The following is a 25,863-nucleotide window of genomic DNA, read 5'->3' as shown; positions in this document are numbered from 1 at the left end:
TCAGCTGGAAGTACAGTGTTAAGTGTTGTTTTCAGGATCCTGACCTTTAAAGAATCATTGAAGTGACTTTACTTTCACTTTCACATGTAGCTGTCTCAGAGGTAGGTAGGTATGGGTTCTTACTTTGTTTTGGTTTTCTGTGTTCTTAATTCCCGTAAATGGCACCTGCACACTGCTCAAGCTGGAAACCTACAATTGCCCTTCTTCTTCGCCTTCCCCCTAAAGTGACCATTTTGTTGATTTTACCCCTGATCTACTGAATCCATCCTCTTTCCTCCATCCCTAACCCACTGTCAGAGTTAAAACCGTCACTGTCTCACGCCTAGCTCTTAGCAATAATTTATTTGCTTATATTCCCACTATTCCATTTTTCTCAGAGAGTTAGAAGACGTTTAATGGTGCAAATAGCAACAAGATTGTGTCTCTGTCCTTCTTTAAAGCCTTAAATGACTGCCAGCTGGTGGCAGGAGCAACACTAGCTCCTTAGAGTGGCACACAAGTTCCTCACACCAGGCCTGCGCTCACCACTCCAGCTTCAGCTCCTGCTGCACTTCTGCCAGCTTTTTATCTTTTTTAATTTTTTTTTATTGAAGTTGATTTACAATGTTAGTTTCAGGTGTACAGCAAAGTGATTCATTTATACATATACCTACAAATGTATTTTTTCTTTTCAGGTTCTTTTCCATTGTATGTTATTACAAGAAATTGAATATAGTTCCCTGTGCTCTACAGTAGGTCCTTGTTGTTTATCTATTTTATATATCGTAATGTGTTCCTACCAGCTTTTTGGGATAAGTATTGTCTTATTTTTTTTTTTTTGTCCCCAGTCCTTATTCCTAACCTTGGGTTCACTAAATGCCTGCAGAATGAAGAAATGCCTGCATGCATCATAACTAGCATGACCTTAAAAAAACACTTTTTAGCTCCAGGTTTTCTATGAATGGTTCATATTTGCTTCAGATTGTGAGAGTGAAACTTCAAAGTTCAGCTAAAGCTCAGTTTGGACCCAGGAACTGATTATAGGAACCATATTCAAAATATACATATACATGTATATGTGTGTATATATATGAATACAGAGACATATATCATAGAATATAAATATTTGTATTCCCTAAAAGCCTCCAGATCTTTAAATATGAAAAACATGTTGACATGTCCATCTTTTTGCCAGATTTTTTTAAAAATGAGATGTTTTTGATTAAATAGTGACAACTAAAAATTAACTTTTAAAATAGGGAGTTAGGCTTTGAGATAAGCTTCCTCAACAGGAAGGCAGAGAATAAAAAGGACCAAAGTGAGACCAAAAAGAAAAGTAAGGGGCTGCTGTGGTTGTGGCCGCAGGATCAGATCAAAGGAGAGCACACCTAAACCTTTGTGGCCATGACCCAGTGGAGTGGCTGATTGATCCATGTGTGTGGCAACACACTGGACATCATTTCAACCAGCTGTAATCACTCATAATCAAAGCTTAACTGAGTACATGCCAAATCCTATGCTAGGTCACAGGAAGGCCTGGATGACCACAAAATAGCTCTTGACTTAAGGAGCTCATAATCTAGCAGAAGAGACAAATAAATTTGCTACTAACTATGGTGGCATATTCAGAACACCATGAAACCTGGAGAAGGAGCTTCCGCTTGAGTGATGGGGCCAAAGAGGAGCCTCAAGCAAGGAAAGTTTCTTGAGGGAGGTGATAGGAACTGGCCCTTTAAAGGGAAATAGTGAAGGGGGATCCATCAGGGGATCCAGTGAGAATATCAGCAAGGGGGTTGGTGAATCCGTGGTACATCACAGATGGTGCCAGAGGGCAGGTGGAGGGAAGAAAAGGGACTGAAGGTTGGTTGAGGTATGTTGAAGTCAGGTGATCCAACGTGAAGGGCAATCTAAATAATAAGCGGGTAACCGAAGTCATGAACCCAGCATCCTAATCTGATGCTCTGAAATCAGACCACACCAGGGTGGTGACTTCATGGAGGGCTGTTCCATATCCGTGAAGCAATAAGGAATATTGAGCCAGGGTCATTTTGATTTGTTAAGTTTCAAAATCTATATCATGCTTTTAATTCAATGTTGTAGATGTTGTCCTCTTACTCATCATAGTTTTCAAAATGCTAACCAAATCTTATAATCCAAACATAGGGGTTTTCTAAATGTAGCAGCCTCATTAGAGCTAGCGACTTGATCTTTCCAGGAAAATGTTTTATTTTAGTGTTGTGAGGTTCCCCCAACCTTTTTATCTTTATGCATTTATACTCCTACCTCTTCTATAAATGATTTAATGTAGTTTATAATGGATACAAAATAAAACCAGGGCAAAATATAAGTAGGAGTAAAGAATTAGGACCAGAAAAATAGAAAAAAAAAATAAAAGAAAGCAAAGTTCAAGACCAAGAAAAAAAGAATAAATATTCAGATGTTAAGAACGGATATAATTCTTCAAAAGAACTTCAAAGCTGGCTTTGAGCTTCCTGGGAACCAAAGCAAAAGGGGATATGCACCAGTCAGCTATCTATTCTCACCAGAAGAAAGGATAGATGAAAACCAGTTGCTCAGGAGACATGGATTCTAGGCCAGGTCTTCTGCTAGCTTGTGTAACCTTGGAACAGTAACTGCGATACTCTGTGTTTCAGAGCCCTCATCTATGACATGTGTAATATCTCACTTAGCCTCTCTCAGGAGAATCAAATGAAGTGCTTTAAATAATAGTAAATGTATACCATATGTACACCAGAAACTGACACATTGTAACTGACTTCAATAAAAAAAAATAATAATGATATTAAATGTCCTAGAAGTTCAAGGTATTGTTATTTCTAACAGAATGCTGAGAAAATTGCCTTCAAAGTATTTTCTGTCTACAACGAGGCAAACTGCATGGCTCTCAGTAATCATCCCTCCAACATGATATTCACATTGACAGTCGTGTCACTCTACCAAGTAAATCAAACTCCAGCATCCCACGGGACTGTCATTTGCAGGGTTAAGATAGCACAATTCCTGGGACGCATCAAGTCTGCCTCTTTATGGAAACTGCATCTCTGATTCACATCAGCCCATTCAAAAACAGCTCTCAATTCCCCCACTATAGATAATCCCCTCTTTTGCTATCTACTTATATATTTAATTAGACCCTCCAGTGCAGTGAGTTAAGTTGATCCATACTCATCACATTCTTCTCCCATTTAAGGAACATTATCATCACTAATACTGGTAAATATCTTCCCTTGAGTTTTATATCAGTTTATTCCTTTTTACTCTTTCTCTACTACCATCGCCTTCCTCCCAAATATGCACCTATTTTAATTTTCAACATATATCATTTCATTTATATATTTCCTTACAAAATATGTATTGTCCTGTGTGCACTTATTTTAATTCACTTGAAAGTTATTTGAGTATTAAAGAGTTCATTCTGTTTCTTACTTTCCTATCACTGTTTTTAAGATCTGTGCTTGGCAATCCACGGACACCTAGTCACTACTGCTGGTGTTTCCCCCATTGATTTCCCCATTTCCCCCGTGACAGACACCCAAATTGCCTCCAATTCCTTGCCCATAAATGTGTTGTAAACATCCTTGAACGTTTCTCTGTGAAGATGTTTCGACTAATCAGCTGTAACCATTCTAATTCCCATTATTGAGGCACAAGTTAAATGAGAAATTGTCGTTGCAACAAAATAGTTGAAGTATGATCTCTGCTATCTACAACAGGAAGAAGGGAGTCAAGAAAAAAGTGAGAAATAAAAAGTTAAATGATTGATTTTAAAATGAAGAAATTACGTTTTAAAGTAGTAAGAGAGAAGAATCATGAATATCGGTGTTGTTCTGGAAAGTACAAGACTGGGAAGACTATGGGGTACTGGGTGAATTGGACGGATACCCATTTCCCTTTTGATATTTCTGGGCTAGGTATAGCAGGAAGTAAGAGAGACGAAAGATTGGCAAGATCCGTGGTTGACTTCTGAAACTGATTTCTTAAAGTCTAAATGCTGTCTCATTACATCATGTATCAGCACTCACTCGCGGGAGAGCAACAGCTGCACCTTCCCCTTGCTACCAGGTACTCCAGCTGCCAGGACGCCTCTGCTTCTGCCCTGGGAACCCAAGACCTACTTGGGCTTTCTTTTCCCTCTCCATTCTAGCAATGACTGGCCTCAGGACATAATGTGGATGTCAGGGCCTCTGAGTTTGGAAACATATTCAATCTCTTCATCCAGGGCCATCAGCTATGCTAAATATTACAGACAAAGAACACCATCAAAATCTAATTGTTGTTTGCTCTGCAAAGCCTCCTCACTTAGGATTGCAAAAGAGAACTGAGTGTTCCCCTGAGCAAATTCCAGTAGTACGATGAGTTTGAGCAAGTCCGGAGATCTGTGGGATGCTGGCATTATTTAAGGTTAACTTCATGGTGACCAAGGCATCCCACAGTCTTATTTTCCTTGCTTCCAGTCTTCCTCTCCCATTTATTGTGATTTTTCAAAGGATAAGGAGAAAATGTGGTTTAGAGAGCAAAGCCATTTGTAGATAAGGATAATAAGATTAATCAAACTGCTAAGGCTATATAACACCTATCCTGGTGTCAAAAGAATAGAGGTGATTCTCATTTCCCTTACCCTTTGCTTTGATGCTTAGTTCATATTTTCCCAGTTTTCATATTGTGTCTCTCAGGGAAGACGAAATGATTTTTTTGTACACCCCCTGGCAGGGACTCCCTTACCCAATTCCACTTGGCCTGGTCTGGAAAGTCTTTCATACTGACACTCTCCTCTTAGTCACCCAATCCAAGATCCCTGCAAGAAGAAGGGACAAAGTAGAGGAATAAGTGGATCTTAATCATCGAAATCTGGAACAAGAAACTATTTGTGGGCATTAAAATGCACGAAGAGCAGTAAGACTTTGGGTAAGTCTTAGAACAGTGCTGGGTCTCCATTCCCTCATTTATAAAATGAGAATGTGAGTGAGATTAGGTCTAAATATCTTCTAGTCCTCCACCTCTTCCAGTGCCCACTGCTGACTGTCCTCTTTGCATGAGTTTTCTTCTTCAGCAAGGACAAATACATCAAGGAAAAGTTGTGTATCTAGTTACACATAGGTAGCTATGGTACACGATGTGATTGAGTCTCCACTCTATCCTGGGCATTTTACACTCATTGCTCCAGTTAATCCTCAAAATAATATTGCAAGGTGTTATTAAACATATTGCACGTAAGAGAGAACAGAAATTCAGAGAAGTTAAGCAAGTTGCATGAGAACATGCAGAGAACCACCCCTCCTCCAAGAGACCTGGAGACGAGTGGCTCTATCCCTAGGTCTAGAGGTCAATCCTGATTGGCCGAGCCCAACTTGTGGTCTCATGGTTCTGCCAGTGACTGGTTTTGGAATTTGGAATTTAGTGTCAGTGGTAAAGCTCAGCCTGAAGCGCTCAACCACCAGATCAACTGGATCCTAAGAGATGAAGATGTTGACCTTTTCTGACTCATGTGACTTCCATCAACTAAAGCTTGGACTCTGTAGACAGCCCAAACTCCTTCATGAACATGCATGCACCCTTAGCTTAAAACTTCTCCAGTTTTGCTGTTCAGGGAGACACTGCTCTGGGAAGGATCCCCAGTGTTCTCCTTCCTTGCTGCAAGTAATAGATCCTTCCTCCCCCCACTCTTTGGCTTGATTGTATCTTTTGGCTCCACACCAACCAACAGGCAAGCCCAGTGTTTGGGTTACATGGCCAGCACTCTCCCTCTTCCTATACTGTTGACCATTTCTTTATGCATAATTGGCTATTGTTTGATTGTCGGCCAAAGGGTTCCTCCAACCTTCACAGGCAGAAATGTAGGGAAGAAATAACAGACATGGGAGGGGTGGTCCGTCAGGTGCAAAACTAATGTAGAAATAGAAAGATGAGAAGGAGTTTTCCAAGTGCAGCCTTGCCAAGAGAAAAAGAGCTGTTCAAAGTCAGAAAAATCTCAAGGCCAAAAAATATAGGAAGAAATAAATTGATGACTGCTAATATTTATTGAGCATTTATGCTGTGCCAAGCAGTGTTCTAAGCACTTTTCATATAGTAACTCATTCATTGCCTACAATGACCCTGCGAATTGGATACAGTGTCTTTATCTGTAAAACAGAGGTAATAGCTGAGGCTTGGAACAATTAAGTAACATTTCCAAGATCATACAAGTATTAAGTGCCGGGTCCAAGATTCAAATTCAGGTAGTTGCCACAGGCACCACTCTCTTCCCCTTGCTGCCTCTTTATGAGAAGGTACAGATTGGACTAAAGTTTCATTGCATAGCAATAATAAAAATAACTCGTTTATTAAGTACTTACTAAATGCCTGGCATTGTGTTAAGCACTTTCAAGCTTCGTTACCTTTACTCTTCAGAGCAATCATACAAGGTCCTACTATTCTGTAGGTAGAGAAATAAGGCTTGGAAGAGTAATCAATTAAGAATAAAATTACATGGTGCACGACAGAGCCAGGGTTCAAATTCAGATCCAAATAACTCCAAAGCCAATGTCCTTAGTTATGTAGACAGTGGCTAAACTTTCAGGAGAGGACCTGAATTATAATTCAAAGACAGGAAGCACAGACAGACATTAAAGGCCAAGCCTATGACAGTCACTGTGACACCTGCTTTTACATTATTATTTAAGTTCATCTCAGTTACTAAGTACGTTTTAGAATTAGATCTCACTTTTGAAAATCTGGGATCAGGTTAGGTATTAATTATTCTTGTCTAGATAAAATAAAGATGCCTAAGATATAGACTCTTAAAAAATAATGTAATTATTTTTTAAAAGATGTAGATATTTAAAATTTAAAAAAGAGGCCTAGGATGGTGGAGTCAGGAGATCTGGATTCTAGTTTTCTCTCTGAAAATGAACAGCCATGTGTCATAGGGGCAAGTTGTTAATTTTCTGGGCTCAGTTTCTTCACCTACAGGGTGACACAGGTTGGCCTGAGTGATAACCACTCTAAGAAGGAGATGGTACTCTTAGGCATTTCTGGAAGGTCTGACTCAGGGAGGAAGCAATTCCTTGGCTCCAGGGGGTTCATGACTGTTAAAATCACTCAGCATGAGACATGATAGAGGGGATTTTTATTTCATCATCATCTCCCTTGATTCCTACTCATGTGCCCACCTTACTACCTGGATTTCTACTCATCACCTGGCGTTCGGGTGACATGCTCCTCCCAGGAGAAGCAGGGTGCTGTTTAAATCAAACCGTCCACTTGCACTGTTTTCCTGTCATTCCTCCTTCTGCTTGCTGGTCTCTCCTGGGCTCTGAGCCCCATTTGTCTTCTTATTATCAGGCCAGTTTTGGAAAGACCGATGGAAAGATAAGAAAGTAATTAGTCATTGTGAGTGTAATGTTATAAAACCTTAAGAAGCTTATCGTCTGTTTGGGGAAATTGATCCATATACATAAAGAGATAGCTGTCAATACTAGGTGGGAGAAACAGGGGGTAGATGAGTGCTTTAGACCATATGAGTCTATGAGACCAGAATAAGTTCAGAGGGAGGAGAGAGCTCTGGGCCGTGCTCAGGAGTCAGACTTGGGTTCCACTGCTGAGGACTCAGAGATGATGAGTAAGCATGGAGAGCACAGGGAGGGGAGTGGCAGGAATGGCAAAAGTGTCAGGGAGCAGGGAGTCCGACGGGAGCAAAGGAAATGCAGAATGGGTGACCAGTGATTGGCCGCGTCTTCCAACCTGACCCGACCTACTTAGCAAGCCTTGGCCTGGCTCAGCCTTATAGCATTGTTTCAAATCAGTCACTGGTGCAGACTCACACCCAAACCAGAAATTCCTGCCCAGGACCAGAACCACGACTGTTGTCACTGTGGCGCCACACCCACCCGGGGGGCTGTGAACCTTGACTCATTAAGCCACATGCTTCCAAACTTCTGGGCTGAGCGGCACCGTCAGTACCTCTGGGCCTTACCATGAGGGGGCCCTCTCCAGCTCTCTGGAGAACGGGGCCAGCTCTGGTGGGTGGAGAGGAGGAAGCCTCCAGCCTTGGATGCAGAGAACATCTGGTGATGATGAGTTCACCCTTGGGGAGTCCATACCAGAGAGGGGCGCTGGGGGCCCCCCCATAGGGACAGCACCAGAGCAGGTGGGGAGGCAGGGCGACTTGTGCCCACCCTCACCGGCCTCCCTGAGCTGCAGGCACAACCAGGTTCACTGCTTGTCCCTCATGTCTTGTCACCGCTTCCATGAATTTGTTCTCCCATGGTGTCAGGGAGAACTAGCAAGTCAATGCCAGGACATTTGGGCTACCGCCAAAAATAAAAAAATAAAAAACCTCCTCATATCTTAGGAAGAGGAGAAACAGAAATAAGCACCTAGAGACAGGGCAGGGACTTAAGTTTATTTAGTTTATTTGAACATAGGAATACTTTATTTGGAGCCGTATGTCATGGGATGCCTCCGTGGAAAGGCAGATCCTAATTCTGTATTCAATCCTCCTGGTCCATCAAGGGCTTGTCTGGAAAAAGGGTCTGCCCCTGCGCGCATCCTTTGTTCCTCACCTCCCCATGTTGCACACTAGGTCATACAGATTGGGTGATGGACACCTCATTTTGTCTCTCAGGGTGACAGCTGTCTGCTGGGCTAGCCACAGTTTGCTAATAAAACTCCTATGATCTCTCTGTAAGAAATGTTTTATAATTCTTTCTTTTCAGGAAGAAAAGCTTTTATTCATGATTTCAACCAACATTTATCAAGCGGCAACAATGGGCCAGGCATTGCATTAGGTGCTGGGAATACAGCAGTGAATAGAACCAAAAAAAAACGTTGCGTTCTTGGACTGGTATTACAATGGAGGGAGATGAACAGTAAAACAACTAAATCAATTACAGAGAATGTTAGAAGGATAAATACTATTAAAAGTAATAAAGCAAGGAAGGGGATTATGGAGCAGAGGGAGCAGGAGGGATTATAATTTTAAATATGCTATTTAAGGAGGGCCTTAGTAGGAAAATGACATTTAAACAAACACAAGGAGATGAGGGACCAGCCTAGTGACTATTGAGGGGAAAGCTTTCTAGAAGGATCAGCAAGCCCAAGGGCTATAAGGCAGGGGTGTGGCTAATCCGGACCAGATACAGCCCCACATGGCAGGAGAGACCCAGCCTTCAAGACCTCGGGCATTTACTCTAAATTAGACGTGACTCAGTGGGAGGGTATTGGGCAGAGGAGCAAATCTCTGGATGATCTGGAAAGAGCAGAGTGCACAGGGATCAGAGCAGAAGCAGAGAGAACGGTGGGGAAGTTACTGCAATGATCCAAGTTGGTGACAACCATTTGAATTCTAGATCAATCTTGAAAGTGGAACCAACAGAATTTTTTGGTTAGACAGCCTTTGTCTTCTCCCTAAAATACTGTTTAATTAAATCCACTTATAAATGTATTGGGTTGGCCACTACACATCAGGGATGGCTTGAAAATAAAATCAGGTCTCAACAATTTCCAAATCTGATATCAAATTGCTCATAGCGCAAATGCGTGCGCGCGCGCGCGCGCACGCACACACACACACACACACACACACAAATCCATCATGGTATCACGATCTTTATTTCTGGATTTATTCTAGGAGTTGTGTTTTAGGACAGAAGTTAACTTCCGTTCTTTAGAAACAAAACAACTTTTTAGAGGTTTATTCTGAATTATTTTACACAAAGTAAAAAATAGGGAAATATTCTTGTACATTCACAAGAGAGAATATTTCACAGGAATCAAAATCCTATTTATGAAGGGTTTAAATGACTTAGGAAAATGCTTGAGAAAGGCAGGTGAAAAAAACGAGTAGGAAATTATTAATGTATTATCTCAATTGTGCAAATATGCCAAATGTGATCAGTAACCAACCCAGGGTGATGGGATTAGGTGTTCTTGCTCCACTTGCTTGGATGCCAGCTGTGTTCTTGCCTTAATTCGTTGCTGGAGTCCTAGCCAGAAGGCAAACAACCATTCACAGTCACCTCCTCCTTACCTCACCTGTGTCTACAGGGACCTTTCTCACCTTATTCTCTCAAATGCACTGATTTAGTGTATTTCTAACATCATAACATACAAAATTGTTCTATATATATTCTATACATAGTACATATATTATAGCTCTACAAACACTGTAACACAATAAAGGTTATTTCTTATTTTAACTATTAAGCAACTAAATAGTGTAATTACTAATACATTTCCCTCTTCCATACACTACGCTGTCTTTCTGGAGGTAAAAGGGGAGAAGCAGAGCAGAGAGGAAGGGAGAAAAACAGAAAGAAGGGGAAGGACCATGGAGAGCAACCCGAAGTTATCTGTAACTATTTTGGGGAAAGTAAAATAAAAACCGTCCGTCCAAAGTGACAAAGCAAGAAAAAACAGAATCTTTGTATTCTCTTTGCATCACTCAGTGCCCAGTAGTCCTGGGAAGTCCTGAATTACAGGGTAGAAACCCCTTGAATGTATTTTTTCACAAAGATAAAAAATTCTAAGTCTGTATGCATCTAGTGAAATAGCCTTGATATTTACAAGGCAAACATGGATATAATAATAGAAAAAAATGATATTTGCAACATTGTCTTCCTAACTTGATAGTGTGTCCCTTTGCTAAAGATATTTTACTATTTTAGAAAACATGCAACACATTATAATTTTCCCATTTAACATAGTAGAAAATAGGCTTCTGGTTAGAAGTTATTTTTGCATAGAACATCTGATTTTTTAAGAACAAATTAAGGAGATACCAGAATATTGCCTAAGACTATTTATGTATGTGATAAAATTATTTTTAAGAAGCAAGGGAAAAGGTAATTTAGGCCAACATTCCCAAGGACAACTTAAAAAATCTATACAAAATAGAAAAAAAAATCATGAAAAGAGCTAACATTTACTGGTAAGGAGCCTGAAAGATGGCCTGCGATGATCTCTGCCTCCTAATATTCACACCCTGAAGAGAAATTTTAAAATATTTCAAATAAGTAAAAATAAAACACAATTTGCAGTAAAAGTAATGCATAAAGGAAAATTTATAACATTGAATGCATATATGAGAAAGATCTAAAATCAGTAACTTAAGTTTGTCCTTTAGGAAACTAAAAAAACAAAAAAGCAAATTAAATCCGAAGTAAGCAGAAGAAAACAAAAATATTAAGAATTATAGCAACAATCAATGAAATTAAAAACAGGAAATCAACAAGGGAAAAATGAATAAAATCAAGAGATTTTTTGAAAAGATCAATAAAAATCGATAAGCTTCTGGCTAGGCTAACTAAGAAAAAAAAGAGGACACAAACTACTAATATCAGAAAAGAGAGAAGGGGCATCACTACTGATCTTTTGGACATTATAAGGATAATGAAGGATTACTGTGAACAACTCTATGCTCACAAATTTGATAACCATTTGATAAATAAAATACACTAATTTCTTGAAAGACACAATTTGCCAAAACTCACACAAGAATAAATAACCTGAACAGGTACATATCTACTAAAAAATCGAATCAATAATTAATAACCTTCCAAAATAGAAAGCTCAGGCCCTGGTGGGTTCACCAGTGAATTCTACCAAATACTTAAGGAAGAAATCATACCAATTCTCTACAGTCTCTTTCAGAGGACAGAAGCAGAGGGAACGCTTCCTAACTCATTCTATGAAGCTAGCATTACCCTAATACCAGACCCGGACAAAGACATTAGACAAAAACTACAGACCAACATTACTCATGAATAGAGATACAAAAATCCTCAACAAAATATTAGCAAATAACATTCAACAATGTGTGTGTGTGTGTGTGTGTATATATATATATATATATATATATATATATATATATATAAAAACCACAAGCAAATGGGATTTATCCCAGTTATGCAAGACTAGTTCAACACTCAAAAATCAACTAATTGTTAGAGGACAGAGGAAACAAGCATGCTTAGTGAAGTGAAAAGACATCTTGAGACAGGAAAATGAGGCAGGTAGCTCCATATAATCAATGGATTGGTTTATTATAGGGTAACTCAGTCCTGAGGTGGGATTGGGATGGGCAGATAATGATCTGGAAGCATCCGCAGCTACATTCTACACTACGAGGGGCCATTGGGACAATGTTATAGTTAACCTAGGGTATGGGGTAAGTGTTTGGAAAAAGACATGCATTCTTAAGTCAAGACTTATGAAAGGGTAAGTAGTCTCATGGGCACTGGGAATGCATCAGCAAAGGTTTTCATCATTGTCTGGGGGCTAACAGTGCATGCAAGCTACCTGGTCCTAATGATTATTAAATAATACCTATTAATTACAAAGCTCTTGATGAGAGCGAGAAGTGATTTACTGCACAGTATAATCCTGGGTAGGATTAGCAGGATAGGAGAAACTGTAAGGGCCCAAGATGGTGTCAGTTATGCTAACAGCCATACGGTAATCCATCACACATCAACAGACTGAAAAAGAAAAATCATACAATCACTATTAATAGATGCAGAAAAAACATCTGACAAAATCCAACACCCATTCACAACAAAAACTCTCAGCGAACTAGAAATAGAGAACTTTCTCAACTTGATAAAGAATATCTACAAAAAACATAGAGCAAACATACTTAGCAGTGAGCAACATGAAGCTTTTCCACTAAGATCAGAAACAAGACAAGAAGTCCCCTTATTTCTTGCAATATCATACTGGAAGTGCTAACTAATGAGAAATAAAAGGTATGCAGATTGGGAAGGAAGAAATGAAACGATCTTGTTTGCAGCTGACAGTATTATATATGTAGAAAATTCAAAAGAATCAACAAAAGCATTCCTGGAACAAATAAGCAACTATAGCAAGGTTACAGGAGACAAGGCTAATACACAGAAGTCAACCATTTTCCTGTATAACAGCAAAGAACAAGTGGAATTTGAAATAAAAACCCCAATACTGGTCACACTAGCACACCCCAAAATGAAATACTCAGGTATTTCTAAAAATGTACTATATAAGGGAAACTACACAACTGATGAATGAAATCAAGGAAGAACTAAATAAATGGAGAAATATTCCATGTTCTTGGATAGGAAGACTCAATATTGTTAAGATGTCAGTTCTTCCCAATTTGACCTATAGATTCAATGCAATCCCAACCAAAATCCCAGCAAGTTTTCTTAAGGATATTGACAACAGATCCTAAAGTTTATATGGAAAGGCAAAAACTCAGAATAGCCAACACAATATTGAAGGAGAATTAAATTGGAGGACTGACACTACCTAACTTGAAGACTTCCTATAGTGTAGGAATCAAGTATAGTATACTTCCTATACTATAGTAATCAAGACAGTGCGGTAATGGTGAAGGAAGAGCCAAACAGATCAATGGGACAGAATGGAAAGCCCAGATAGAGTTAACAGATCTTTGACAAAGGAGCAAAGACACAAAAATGGAGTAAAGATTTCACCAAAGAAGACATCAGATGGCAAGTAAGCATATGAAAAGATGCTCCACAACATGTCATCAGGGAAGTGCAAATTAAAAGAACAATGAGATACCACTACAAATCTGCCAGAGTGGCCAAAATCTGGAACACTGACAACACCAAATGCTGGATGTGGAGCAACAGGAACTCTCATTCACTGCTGGAGGGAATGCAAAGTGGTACCACCACTTTCAAAGACAGTTTGGCAGTTTCTCACAAAACTAAACATATACTTACCATACAAATCCATCAATCATGCTCCTTGGTATTTATGCAAAGTTGGTGAAAACATGTCCACATGAAAAGCCTGTATACAGATGTTTATAGTAGCTTTATTCATAATTGCCAAAATTTGGAAGCAATCAAGATGATTTACAGTAGCTGAATGGATAAACTATGGTTCAACCAGACAATGGAATACTATTAGGCACTAAAAAGAAATGAGCTCTCAAGCCATGAAGAGACCTGAAGGTGCATGTTATTAAGTGAAAGAAGCTAATCTGAAGGGCTACATACTGTATAATTCCAACTCTGCCGTTCTTGAAAGGGCAAAATTATGGAGACAGTAAAAAGATCAGCAGTTGCCAGGGGTTGAGGGTACCGGAGGGAAGACTAGCTGGAGCACAGAGAATTTGGGGGGCAGTGAAAATACTCTTATAATTGTATAATGATGGATACATGTTATTATATGTTTGTCCAAGTCCATAGAATGCGTACCAAGAGTGAAGCGTAATGTATACCTATGGACTTTGGGTGATTGTTATGATGTGTCAGTGTAGGTTCATGAAATGTAACAAAAGTACCACTCCGGTGGGGGATGTTGATAATGGAGGAGGGAGGCTATGCATGTTTGGGGCAGAGGTTAAACCAGAAATCTCTGTACCTTTCCTTCGATTTTGCTGTAAATCTAAAACTGTTTTAAAAATAAAGTCTTAATTTAAAAAGGTCTATTGAAATCTAGAGAAAAATTGGGGAAAAGAATACTACATTGTAACATCTTTCATTAATCTGTTAGATTCAGAGTCAGAAATTCTGGGACCACATTTGTAATAACTCATTACCAAGTGAGTCGTACAATGAGGTCACGCCCTATACAGCCTACCATCACAGGATCCAGCATGATACTCTGACCACCAAAAACAACAGATGTTATGAAGAGTCAAAGGGAGAATTAAAAGAGCCAAATACGGCCCTAAAACTCTGGACTATTATTATCAGTGCCATAAAACAATTTAGGAAATCTATTTTAGAATTCAAACCCTTTGGAATTTTTCCCCCTGAAGTTCATTTACTAGGTCTACTCTCATGTTTTCCCTTAATCCTATTTTTATTAATTAAGAATTCTGTTGCCACACCAATAATACATTTGCACGAAGAAAACAATTTTACAACTTTGACATTTTAGTGTCATTTTATACTATACAAAACCTTATGTACATAGTTCTTCAGAATATATTTCAGTTTTCTACCCACTATTCCAAGTGTGAAACAATATCAAGTAGATTTACAGGAAAGCATAAAAGAGAAAACAGTTCTACAATTTAATATATACAGTGCCATTTCTGGTTATTGTTTTTACAGTTTTCTTTTGAGGATAATCCACTGAAATTTTCTGCCAATGATATTTCAGAGTGAAGTTATCTTCAAGAGATCTCCAAGAGATTCAAGGGTATGAAAGTCCAGTACATTGTACAGGTGACACCTGACAGTTTATGAGTCGCTGCAAATCATTTTTTCCCCCATTTTTTTTCAAAAGTCTTAGATGATGAAGAGGAATCATGACTTTCACCACCACTGTAGTGTTCATATAAAGTCTGAAATTAAAAACATAAATTTGCTTTGTAACTTTTAAAATTCAATGTATTATCATATCAGATTAATAAATACAACTTTACATATTCTACTCTGTAATAAATTTCTCTCTTGTTCTTATAATTAGGAAATTATTTTATAAACTGTAAGAGATAATTAAAAAATTTAAACACCTAGCTTGGCTTAAGAATCACCTATCATGACATGTGGCATAATCTTTCTGTAGGAAAAAATGCAACAGCTGTAAGAATATATATGTGCATCCTCAAGGCCTTCTTGATCTCCCTTACTTTTTCTTAAATAAAGCCAGTCTTAGGTAAATTCCTATACTGTAAAATATTCTCATCAGGCAATATACTTTCAGCTGATATTTAAACTAATAAACAGAGGACATTTAAAAAAATCATACAATTATTATATAGATATGCATAATTAGCTATATTAAAATCTATGTATTAATAAAGGATTTAAGGCTAGTCAACATCTAATTTATGAAAATGAAAGAAAGATATCTTTGCCATCAAGGATCACATAACCTTACTGATAAAGATAACTAATAAACCTCAATTTTACTTATTAAAGGCTTTAAACAATACACTGGTAGAAATTTAAACCACAGAGATATGAAATACAGAGAAAAATTACAAAACAAATTTTGCCCAATTTTAATTCCTAAAGCCATTGATTTAGCTATCAGCACTTAAGAAAACTTCAGAAAAAAATTTACCTTATATCATATGAATGCAAATACAATAGTGAATATATTATAAATTTCTCCACAAATGTATCCAAGTTCTTAACATCTTAGATTGGCTTTCCCCCGATCCAGAGAGCTAAGAATGTTTTTAGTTTAAGCTCCCATAATTTTACAATAACATTATCTGAACTATATAATTAGTAACTAAGGTGAATAAACATACATAGTGTTCTAGAAATGACTAGGAGTTTGATGGCGGTGAGATCCGAAAATCAGGGTGCAGATTGGGAGACTCAAGGGCTTGAGACACTTGCTTTGAGAAATGTACTGATTGCTACATACAGCTTCACAGGAGTCCCCTGCATGTGATAAATATGGTTTAAGAAAAAAATTGTCTAGAAGAAGCCCGTTGAAAAGCTGTATTAAAAATGGTGTTGATATGAAAGATATTATTAAATTTATTCCAGTTAAGACCTGAGAGTAATCCTTTGAATGTACCTTACATGACAATCCATTTTCAATTGTGCTGTCTGCACAGTAAGAATGTAAATCAAATAAATATTTGTCAAAAATCACATTTTAAGTATTAAATATAGTAAAATACTTTATAGCTGATCTGATGGTTGGGCTAGCTTTCCTTTGGATTACCTGTTTAAGTGTCTAACTCATTAACTTATGCAAAACAATTAAAATTAGCGTAGACAGAGAACAGACATACTTACTTTAGCAGCTCTCAGAATGGAGTTAGGAGAATTCAGACAAACAAGTTGGCCCAGAACATGTTTCATTTCCTCAGTGGTTCCTTTGGCCATCTGGTTTCCTGTAAAAAATATAATAACACACTGGTATCAAATAAGAAAAACATTAGTTCATATATAAATATGTATTCTGTTTAATAATAGCACAATAACTGGCATTCCTGTAATTTATCACTGATCATAACCCCTTACCTAGGGTAAGTAAAAATGAATGCCAGGCTAAAGAAAGGTGATTTCATTTATTTTTGTATTTAGCATTAAGGAGCTTCCTTAAGGAAGAAAGCAGGCAGGAAAAGAACAGCCAATTCAGACTCTGTTTTTCATTACAGTTAAAAGGCTGTTTATATTAGTAATTTAGTAATAAATTTATTTTTAAAGAAGTACCTGGATGGGTTTGAATCTGGACATATCGATGTGCCAGAAGCTCAGGAATGGATATCCTCTGTTTAGGGTCTCTTATTAAACAACACTGTAAACATAAAGATTAATTTTTTTTAAAAAAGCACATTTTCTCATGCAATATTGATATTTTCCCAGATCACATCATATTATAGAAGTTGCCTTTCTAGAGAGTCTACTTAGAAATTACAAGATTTTACAAGTCATTTTGGCAAAATCCCCAAATATTCATAAGTTTTAAAATATCTTCAAAGTGAAATTCACATTCCTTAAAAAGCTAATTCAGTCAGCAATTCCTTTCAATAGATTAGTTATATCTAAGCCAGTTACATAATTCCAATCATTTCAGCTATTTCTTTAAGTAAACCATTAAGTACTATATGAAATACAGTTATTCTATAACCATATACTATTTATATTACCTTTAACACATCTTGAAGATCTTTCTCTGGAATATCAGGAAATTCAATTTCATGATTAGGGTCAATTATGGCATGTAATTTAGAAATCTGATTAATTATATGCTGAAACGGTGTTTTCCCATAAGTCATGTAGTACAAAATGCAGCCTAAGGACCAAACATCACTTTTGGGGCTTATCTAAGTTAAAAAAAAAAAGTTACTGTCATTTTAATATAAAATTAAAAGGAATATTATATATACAAACATATACACCCTAATATTTAAAATCATTACTAAACCTCAGTAAATGTACAAGTATTAGACTATGTTCATACAACAAAACATTCTTTTCTAGTTTTTATTCCATTTGATTATTTTATCAAAAGAGATGAGTTTCACTTTATATCATTCAACAAACTCATAATTAAAATATTTCAACCAAAAAAAAATTACATTCTTATCAGCCTGTGAAAATATAAAACTAAAAAGCATAATTGCAAATTTTAAATTTATTTGTTTTCCCCCAAATTCCTGGATTACAATAAACTTTTACATAAATTCATAATATATAAGTATGTATAGATTTTTAAAAAGTTATTTAAGTTGAGCTATCCTAAACCCAAGAACACAAACTATAGAGCCAGGCTGGGCTGGGCTTGAATCCTGGCCTTATCACTAGCTGGTATTTCTATGCATCTCTGTGTTCTCACCTCTAAAACAGAAAAAATTAAAGTATATTTTCATGTGTATTAAATAATATAACCATGAGATACGGGTAAGCGTAGAGAATGGTTTCTGGTTACAGTAAGTACTCAATAAATATTACTTATTACTAAATATTCTTTGTATTAAATAATTTCATCAGAAATAATGCAATATTACAATTACACTTTTGACTTTAAAAAGAACATGAATAAGACCAAACAGCAGTGGGCATAATAAATGAGAATGGCTAGACTCCTCTTTTAAAAGATGGATACTCAGTACACATTAAAACAAAAGGGAACCACATGCTTTCCACAAAAGATTAATCTAAACCAGATGACACAGAAAGGTAGAAAAGAAATAGCCATATAACCAAATGCAAAAAGGAAAAAAAAACAGGAAAAGAAAACAGAGACAGCAATGTTAATATTAGGAAGAGGACACGGCAAAATGCTTTTAAGAGAAAAAGCCATTTTATAGTGATAAAAGGTACAGTCACCCAAGAAGAGAGGATAGTTATGAAATTCTATGCACTGAAACTACATTCAATAGAACTAAACTGAGCAAAAACCTATATTAAAATCTTTGAAGGGAGTTGGGTTTTAACATCCCTTTCAGAACATAACAGATAGAATAGATTCCATTATCTGAACACAAAGCAAACTGAAAATTAAAAAACAAAACAAACAAAACAAACAAAACCTCTTCTTCCTCCAATTTAATCACTTAAAATTTAAGTCCATTTCTAAATACTAAATCATGGATTAAAAAGAATTTCAGATTCTGGGAAAAGGGCAGTGGCTGTGGAAGCCCAGTTTCTCAAATTCTGCAAATCCCCAGAAGACAGAGCAGCCTGGTAACAAAATCATAAACATATGGAAAATACTGACAGCAGAACCAGGGAACCCCAGGATGAGAATGTCGACAAACCACCACCACCCACAAGTCCGGCATGGTAGAGGTGTCTGGAGCAGAGGGAAGGAACAAACGTGACTGCCAGACCTCACAACAGAAATCCCAAGTAGCCAGCAGGTGTTCACTGGAAAGCAATTCGAGAACGGAGCTAGATTGGGAGGGGTTTGGGGCTCTTTCATGTCAAGGATTACCCCACATGTCAGGATAAAAATTTATCTTCTATTCAGAACCACTAAGGCCACTGGACAGCAGGTGATTCAATTGAACTGACATTTACCAATACTACATAATAAAGTACTGAGTTGATAGCTGAAAAAAATCTGAACGCTACATGCAGTTCAAAATAAATTTTATTTTAAAGTAAAAAAGAATAAAGCAATTTTAAAACTGAAATTAAAAATTTTGGAAATTAATGAAAATAAGAAACACTACAGTAAAACATATAAGTAGCAGCTAAAGTAAAATTCAGTTTTAACGTTTTACTTATAAGCAAGAATACTAAAATTAAATAAGCAGTTATTTAAATGCAGAAGCTAGGGGGAAAAAAACCTAAAGGGGATACAAATAACAAAGATAAAAGCAGAAATTAATTAGAAAACAAATGAAAACAGAATTAATAAATTAAGTCAAGGGGGAGAGTATAGTTCAGCGGTAGAGTGTGTGCTTAGCATGCACAAGGTCTGGGGTGCCGTTTCCAGTGTCTCCATTAAAAATAAATTGAAAAAACCTAATTACTACCCTTCCCCCAAATAAATAAATAAAATTAAGACTTGGTTCTTTAAAGTTAACAAAACCATGGCAAATCTAATGAAGAGAAACACAAAAGAGAAAGACAACGAATCTAAGTATTCAAAGAAAAAGAGAAGCTAAAGAGATATAAAAAGAATTTTTACAAAGAGAGACTATTTGGCATAATTTTATGCCAGTTATTTGGAAAGAAATTTGGAAGCCACAATTTTCTAGAAAGGAAAATATAATTCAGTAAGTGAAAGCAGTTACGGAGCAACTGTGTAGAGCTGGACGATGTACTAAGTGCTTTATATTCTTTCTCATTTAATTCTCAATTACTTTAATTAATTAATTTTGGGGTGTGTGTGCTTTTTTAGGTTTATCTACTAATTTTATTTTTTTAAAGGAGGTACTGAGGATTGAACCCAGGACCTTGTACATGCTAAGCATGCGCTCTGCCACTTGAGCTATACCCTCCCCCTCTCAATTACTTTTAAAACAGGTACTATTTGTAAGCCTCATTTACAGATGAGGAAATTAGCCATGTTAAGTCACAGAGACAGCTGATAATGAAGAGGAGATCTATGACTTGAACGCAGGTATTGCACAGTGTGCTTGTTATCCACTTGGTTACACTGCTGTAGAGAAAGAAAGATTAGCACAGAAGCTGTGGGCACCAGGGCAGGCAAAACGGACCCAACAAGGGCACCAATGAGGCTAACACAAAAGCTCACTCAGATGGTGAAATAAGTGGAAAAGTAGCTGGGAAAAATTACGTACTAGAGTTGTACTAGGAAATGTAAAATTCACAAACGAAGAAATGGTAAGAAATAAATGTAAGCATCAGAGAGGATTCCAACAACTTTTTGAAACAAAACAAAAAAAGACTTCAAAGGTTATCAATTCAATGTTACTTAAAGTGTCCATATCAGAGTTGATTTAGTCTTCTGTTTTTCCCTCTAATTTTAGAATTCAAAAAAAATCTTATGTGCATTTCTTATAGGAGCTCACCGTGAGGCAACATGATATTAAAAGCACAATATTAAAAGAACAATCTCAAGTCAATAAAGGGTAAAATTGAATCCCATGACAATCTGCTTAAGACAGCAAGGTCTCTGTAATGGCCTAAAAAGTTTTAGAATTTAAGGAAATAACTTTCAGTTATCTATTAAGTTTATTCAGAGACTGGTCCACTTACTATTGGTGCCAGATAAATGAGATGTAAGTAACCTTTACAGTACCTTTGATTTGGATTTCCCATTCTCTCTTGAGGAAGACATATCTTTGATTGCTTCTGGTGGCATATAATTAACTGTACCAACCTACTTGTCAAACAGATCACAGAGAACACGAATCAGTGGAAGTAATTCATTGTTTTAGATTTTTTTCAAAACACGAATGTCAGATTCTTGGAAACTTAGATAATTAGATTTCAGTAATATATCTGAAAAACTCAAGTAACTGACAAAAATACTAAGACACAAATTTCTTTGCAACTCCAGCAAAATAAATTTGGTTCATAATCAGAAAATTGACTCCTTTCAGAATGCTGAGCTATTTTTAAGATTATGGTGGGCATCTACCATACAACTGTCCAGGATAAAATTATATTAATGGCCATAAACTTTGAAGGAATTGATTAAGCACTTATTTCTGTCCTGGAATAGACCAAGAACATTTTTCTAAACTAAACCAACCAACCAAAATCTAGCTTTGTCTCTAAGTATTCCCTGGGCTCATGTTCAAATAGAGATGGGATGTGTATCTAAATCATGCAACAATTTCCATAATAGGATTATGCCTTCCTTACTATGAATTCATTCTATTCTAAAATAAACAGTTCTGCTTTCAAACATGGAATATCTGCACTTTAGAACCTTCCCATAGATGTCTTCAAGCTGATTTACAACTAAATGTTCAGCCATATTTTTGATGTAAAAAGAAGTGACTATCAAACAGAATTGTTTAAAGGGCATGCTGTTCATCTGCTCCTAAAAAAACCTAGGATTAAGGCAGATCCACATCAGAAATCTGGATACATGGAAATATGGTCTTGGCTCCAAGCAGGATTATTTTCAGTCCTTCTTTGGTTGTTATCATCTGTTTTTGGGGGGACAACTGCTACAGATACAGGCTTAGGCAGACACTCACATATATGCATATGTCTATGACCAATGTGTATAGCACTTCACTGTACACGTGAGGGTAGAGGAACCCCGTCTAGACATCTATCAATAGAAGATTGCTTATATAAATTATGGTTTGTCAAAAAAAAAAATTATGGTTTGTCAATATGCAGTCAAATAACAAAGAAGGCTTTTCTATATGTGTAATTTTGTAAAACAATAAAAGTATATTGCAGAACAATTAAAAAAGATTGCTATTGCATATCCTATTATAAAAATGCAGTTGAGTACAGTATTTATTAATGTGCTTCCAATATGAAGGCCCACTTAAGAATTTTTTTTCAAATTTAAATGACAGGGAAAGCTTTACTTCTCTGCAAGAATGAAATAATATGACTTCAGGGGCAGTGAAAAACATGTAACTGCAATTCTCTCTTTGGTTGCTACCAGGAAACTGAGACAAACTGAGACTGCTATCAGGAAACTGAGACAGTTTCAGGTGAATTTTAGATAATGACCAAGATGATTTCCAAGGCAGACATTACTGCTTCTCTATCTCAGCTACAGGAAAATCATTCAAAATTGCTGGATGTATTTCTACTGGACCTTGACTTTCTATACTAAATTGTATTAATCATAGTTTTAATTTGTTTGTATAGTTATAGTATCTATTCTTGTAAAAAGGCTTCAAATCCTTTGAAAAATGAGGTAGGTAAAAATAAAATCCTCATAAGCAAAATAATACACACAAGTAAAAAGGAACTGGACTCTACTGTGTGGTAACCAATCATCCATTAAGTCTTACCTGAGAGTCTTTAACAATACTTGTTGTATCTGGTTGCATTTGGTTTGCAATTCCAAAATCAATTAACTTGAGCATTCCATCAACTATCAGAAAGTTAGCAGGTTTCAGATCACTGTGAACAATACCTTCAAAATAAAAATTCATTATAATATTAGACCATGTAAAATATTCTAAGCACAAAAAACTTCACAATCTACTCACTGAGTTGATTCCTTTAGTCAATCAAATTTAGTATTTATTTTTAATATATTCTGCAAACATATAGCATCAGCTACGTGCCAGGCACTATTCTAAGTTTGTTGCTTGTATTGAATCATTTAACCCTCATACTAACACTGAGGTGAGTACTATTATTTTCCCCATTTTTAGTTGAGGAAACTAAGGCAAAGAGTGTATGTAATTTGTTCAAGGTCACACAGCCTAAGAAACAGTGTCATGAATTGAACCCTGTGTGGTCTGGTTTTCAGAGTGTATGCTCTTCACCACTGTGATTCACTGCCCACGAGAGACCTGCCAGATCACACTGCCATCACAGAACCTAGTGCTCCTGACACCTCCATCCTTACAGCCTGACCCTGACCACTGGTGAATTATCTTTTAACTCATAGGAAGGGAGACGCAAGGAGACAATTTACAATTATCCACATTAACAATTATTTAAAATAAAGATAAGATAAAGGTAAAGAAGCCCTAAAAAGAACAAGACCAAGTAAAGTAAAACAACCAACCAGAATGTAGAGCTTATAGTTAAAAAAAAAAAAAAAAAAAAACTCCCACAAAAAATACACAATACAAAATGACTAGGAGAATGAGTGAAATAAACACCTCCAATTTTCAGGATGCCTGAACCCCAAGGCCTCAGATCTGCTACAATCCAAGCATTTGGACACCCAGGATTATGGACTGTGTTAATACTGAGAAAGATTTTGTTATAGATGTTTTATGGATGTGGGGACTTGAGTTCATGCCCCATATTCTTTGCTTAAACAGTGTTTTAAAGAAATGGTTTTTCCCCATCATCCTTATTAAATAAACTTCCAAATATTTGGTTTATCTAGTCTAAAAGGGTCAATAACCAATTTAAAATTATAGGTTTATTTCTCTAAGATGAGACTATTAGTGAATATTTTAATTTTAAATATGAAGAGATTTTTAAAATACCATGCTGATGAATTGTGTGAACTGCCTCCAACATATTTTTCCAGTAACTCTTGCGTTCCCATGGATCGATGGATTTTTTCTTTTTAAGCCAACTATTAAGATCAATATTTCCACACTCCATTACCATGTAGATGTACTGGTCCGTGATTTCACTGCCATTAAAAACAAACAAAAACAACAGAACAATAAACAGTTAGGTTATACTATTAAGACTTACTAAGTATTTATCTTAAGAATTAAAGCCAAAAAACAGTTTTCTTTTTAAATTAAAAAAAAAATTCTTACTAATCATAAAGCCGAATGATTTTATCACTATGTTGTTGTAGTTTATTCAAATAAGCAATTTCATTCCGGTAACTATCAATTGTTTGGCTATCTGCTTCTTCTAAGTTCACATACTTTATAGCATGTATCTGCTTCTTTTCATTCAGCACCTGAAATACCTATAGAGCAGAACAAGGGAGAGTTTAGAATGCGCTATTTACACATTGTCACAGTATTTCTACATTTATTAGAATCTTAGGTTAAGGATTATTGATGTGAATAACTTTAAAATGTCTGCGCTTATTTTGAGTATAGAGGGGAAAAAACATGTTAGGAGAGTAATAGTACATTCTGAACTACCTACAATGATGGGCATTCAATGACTCACAGGCATAAACTAAAATATTTCTGTATCAATATATAAGAAAGGCAATTTAAATTTCATATACATTCCTAACACTCTGTTAGATGCTACAACCAGGGAAATAACCTTAGAAAAAGACATTAAAAAATGCTAAAGACTAAGGGCTGTAATAAAGAGTCAGTTCATTTCATAGATGGTGTTTATTCCATTTCATTTATGTGGTAGAGAATGTTTAAAAATATGCACTAATTGTAAGCTATCAGTAATGCTTGATTGTAAAAAGCAGATCAGGTCCAATTTTCACAATCAACCTGACAGGAACAAGATGTTCCTGTAAGCAAGCTGAGGTCCAGGTCAAACTGCTCTGGCTGTAATGACAGTCAAACTCAAAGCAATATCGATAGGGCAGATATATATATATATATTTTATATATATAAAATACATTTAGAAAAGATAACACATTTCGAAAACACTGCCAATGTGTCTAACTTTCAGCAAACACACAGCAGGAATGGGGCTTCTAAAATGCAAGAATTCAAATACAAAATGCCAGTGCAAGCAAGAAAAATTATATTCATTCATCTCTTGACACATTGAAGTAAAACATCATTTATCTGAAGGCCATCTAACCTTGACTACCCAGCAGATACTGGCAAGGAACAAGAAAAGAGCCAAAGTGTTTATGAGGTTCATGCATTGCAACTGCACTGATAAGCAGAATCCATCAGTCTGGCAGGTACAGCTTAGTTCCTTCTATTTTAAATGCAAAACTCTACCAAAGTATTACTGGTTTTACTTGCACACAAAACAAATTAGAGGGGGAAGGGCATAAAACAGTGATACGGCAAGAGGCGCAGAAAGTAGCAAGGAAAGAGAAAAGTAATTTTAAAACAGCATAAAGTCATTTTGTATAAGGTAAACAACGTTATAAATCTCAGAGAGCTGAGAGTATCTACTATTCTGTTTTAATACAATTAAAACGTTGTTAGCAGTACCTACCATACTGGGTTGGAAGGATGGCTGAGGTGACGTGTTTGGAGTGGAGCAAATGTTAGCTACCATCATTAAAGACAATTAGGACAGAAGAAAGTGGATGTTTCAAAACATACTGAAGTTGTTAGGCATATGGGGAAAAAAAGATTTGCAGGGTATTAAAGATCTTCAAAAGTTTTGAGTAAATGAAAACTTTTAAATCAACTTTTTGCATTATATGCTTTTACTCCATTATTGCCCTGCTCCAGCAAAACTCTTGCAATAACT

At 36.5% G+C, this 25,863-nt stretch overlaps 1 protein-coding gene across 4 annotated transcripts in view; it reads right to left on the bottom strand.

Moving 5' to 3' along the window:
- Positions 1-14,797: 14,797 nt before the first annotated feature.
- The window catches only part of TTK (TTK protein kinase), a 38,260-nt gene continuing 27,194 nt past the window's right edge, over positions 14,798-25,863 (bottom strand). For all 4 annotated transcript variants that reach the window (XM_032484507.1, XM_032484508.1, XM_006182095.2 and 1 more), the window contains exons 15-22: positions 24,260-24,417; positions 23,975-24,126; positions 22,814-22,938; positions 21,124-21,204; positions 17,555-17,731; positions 17,118-17,202; positions 16,698-16,795; positions 14,798-15,280 (exon numbers count right to left, since the gene is read on the bottom strand). In XM_032484507.1, the coding sequence (XP_032340398.1) occupies positions 15,194-15,280; positions 16,698-16,795; positions 17,118-17,202; positions 17,555-17,731; positions 21,124-21,204; positions 22,814-22,938; positions 23,975-24,126; positions 24,260-24,417 (963 nt within the window). In that variant the 3' untranslated portion in view covers positions 14,798-15,193. The remainder of the gene's footprint in view (positions 15,281-16,697; positions 16,796-17,117; positions 17,203-17,554; positions 17,732-21,123; positions 21,205-22,813; positions 22,939-23,974; positions 24,127-24,259; positions 24,418-25,863) is intronic.

This window comes from Camelus ferus, chromosome 8, assembly GCF_009834535.1.
Source record: "Camelus ferus isolate YT-003-E chromosome 8, BCGSAC_Cfer_1.0, whole genome shotgun sequence".
NCBI lineage: Eukaryota > Metazoa > Chordata > Mammalia > Artiodactyla > Camelidae > Camelus > Camelus ferus.
This window is presented reverse-complemented; position numbering and strand designations above follow the sequence as displayed.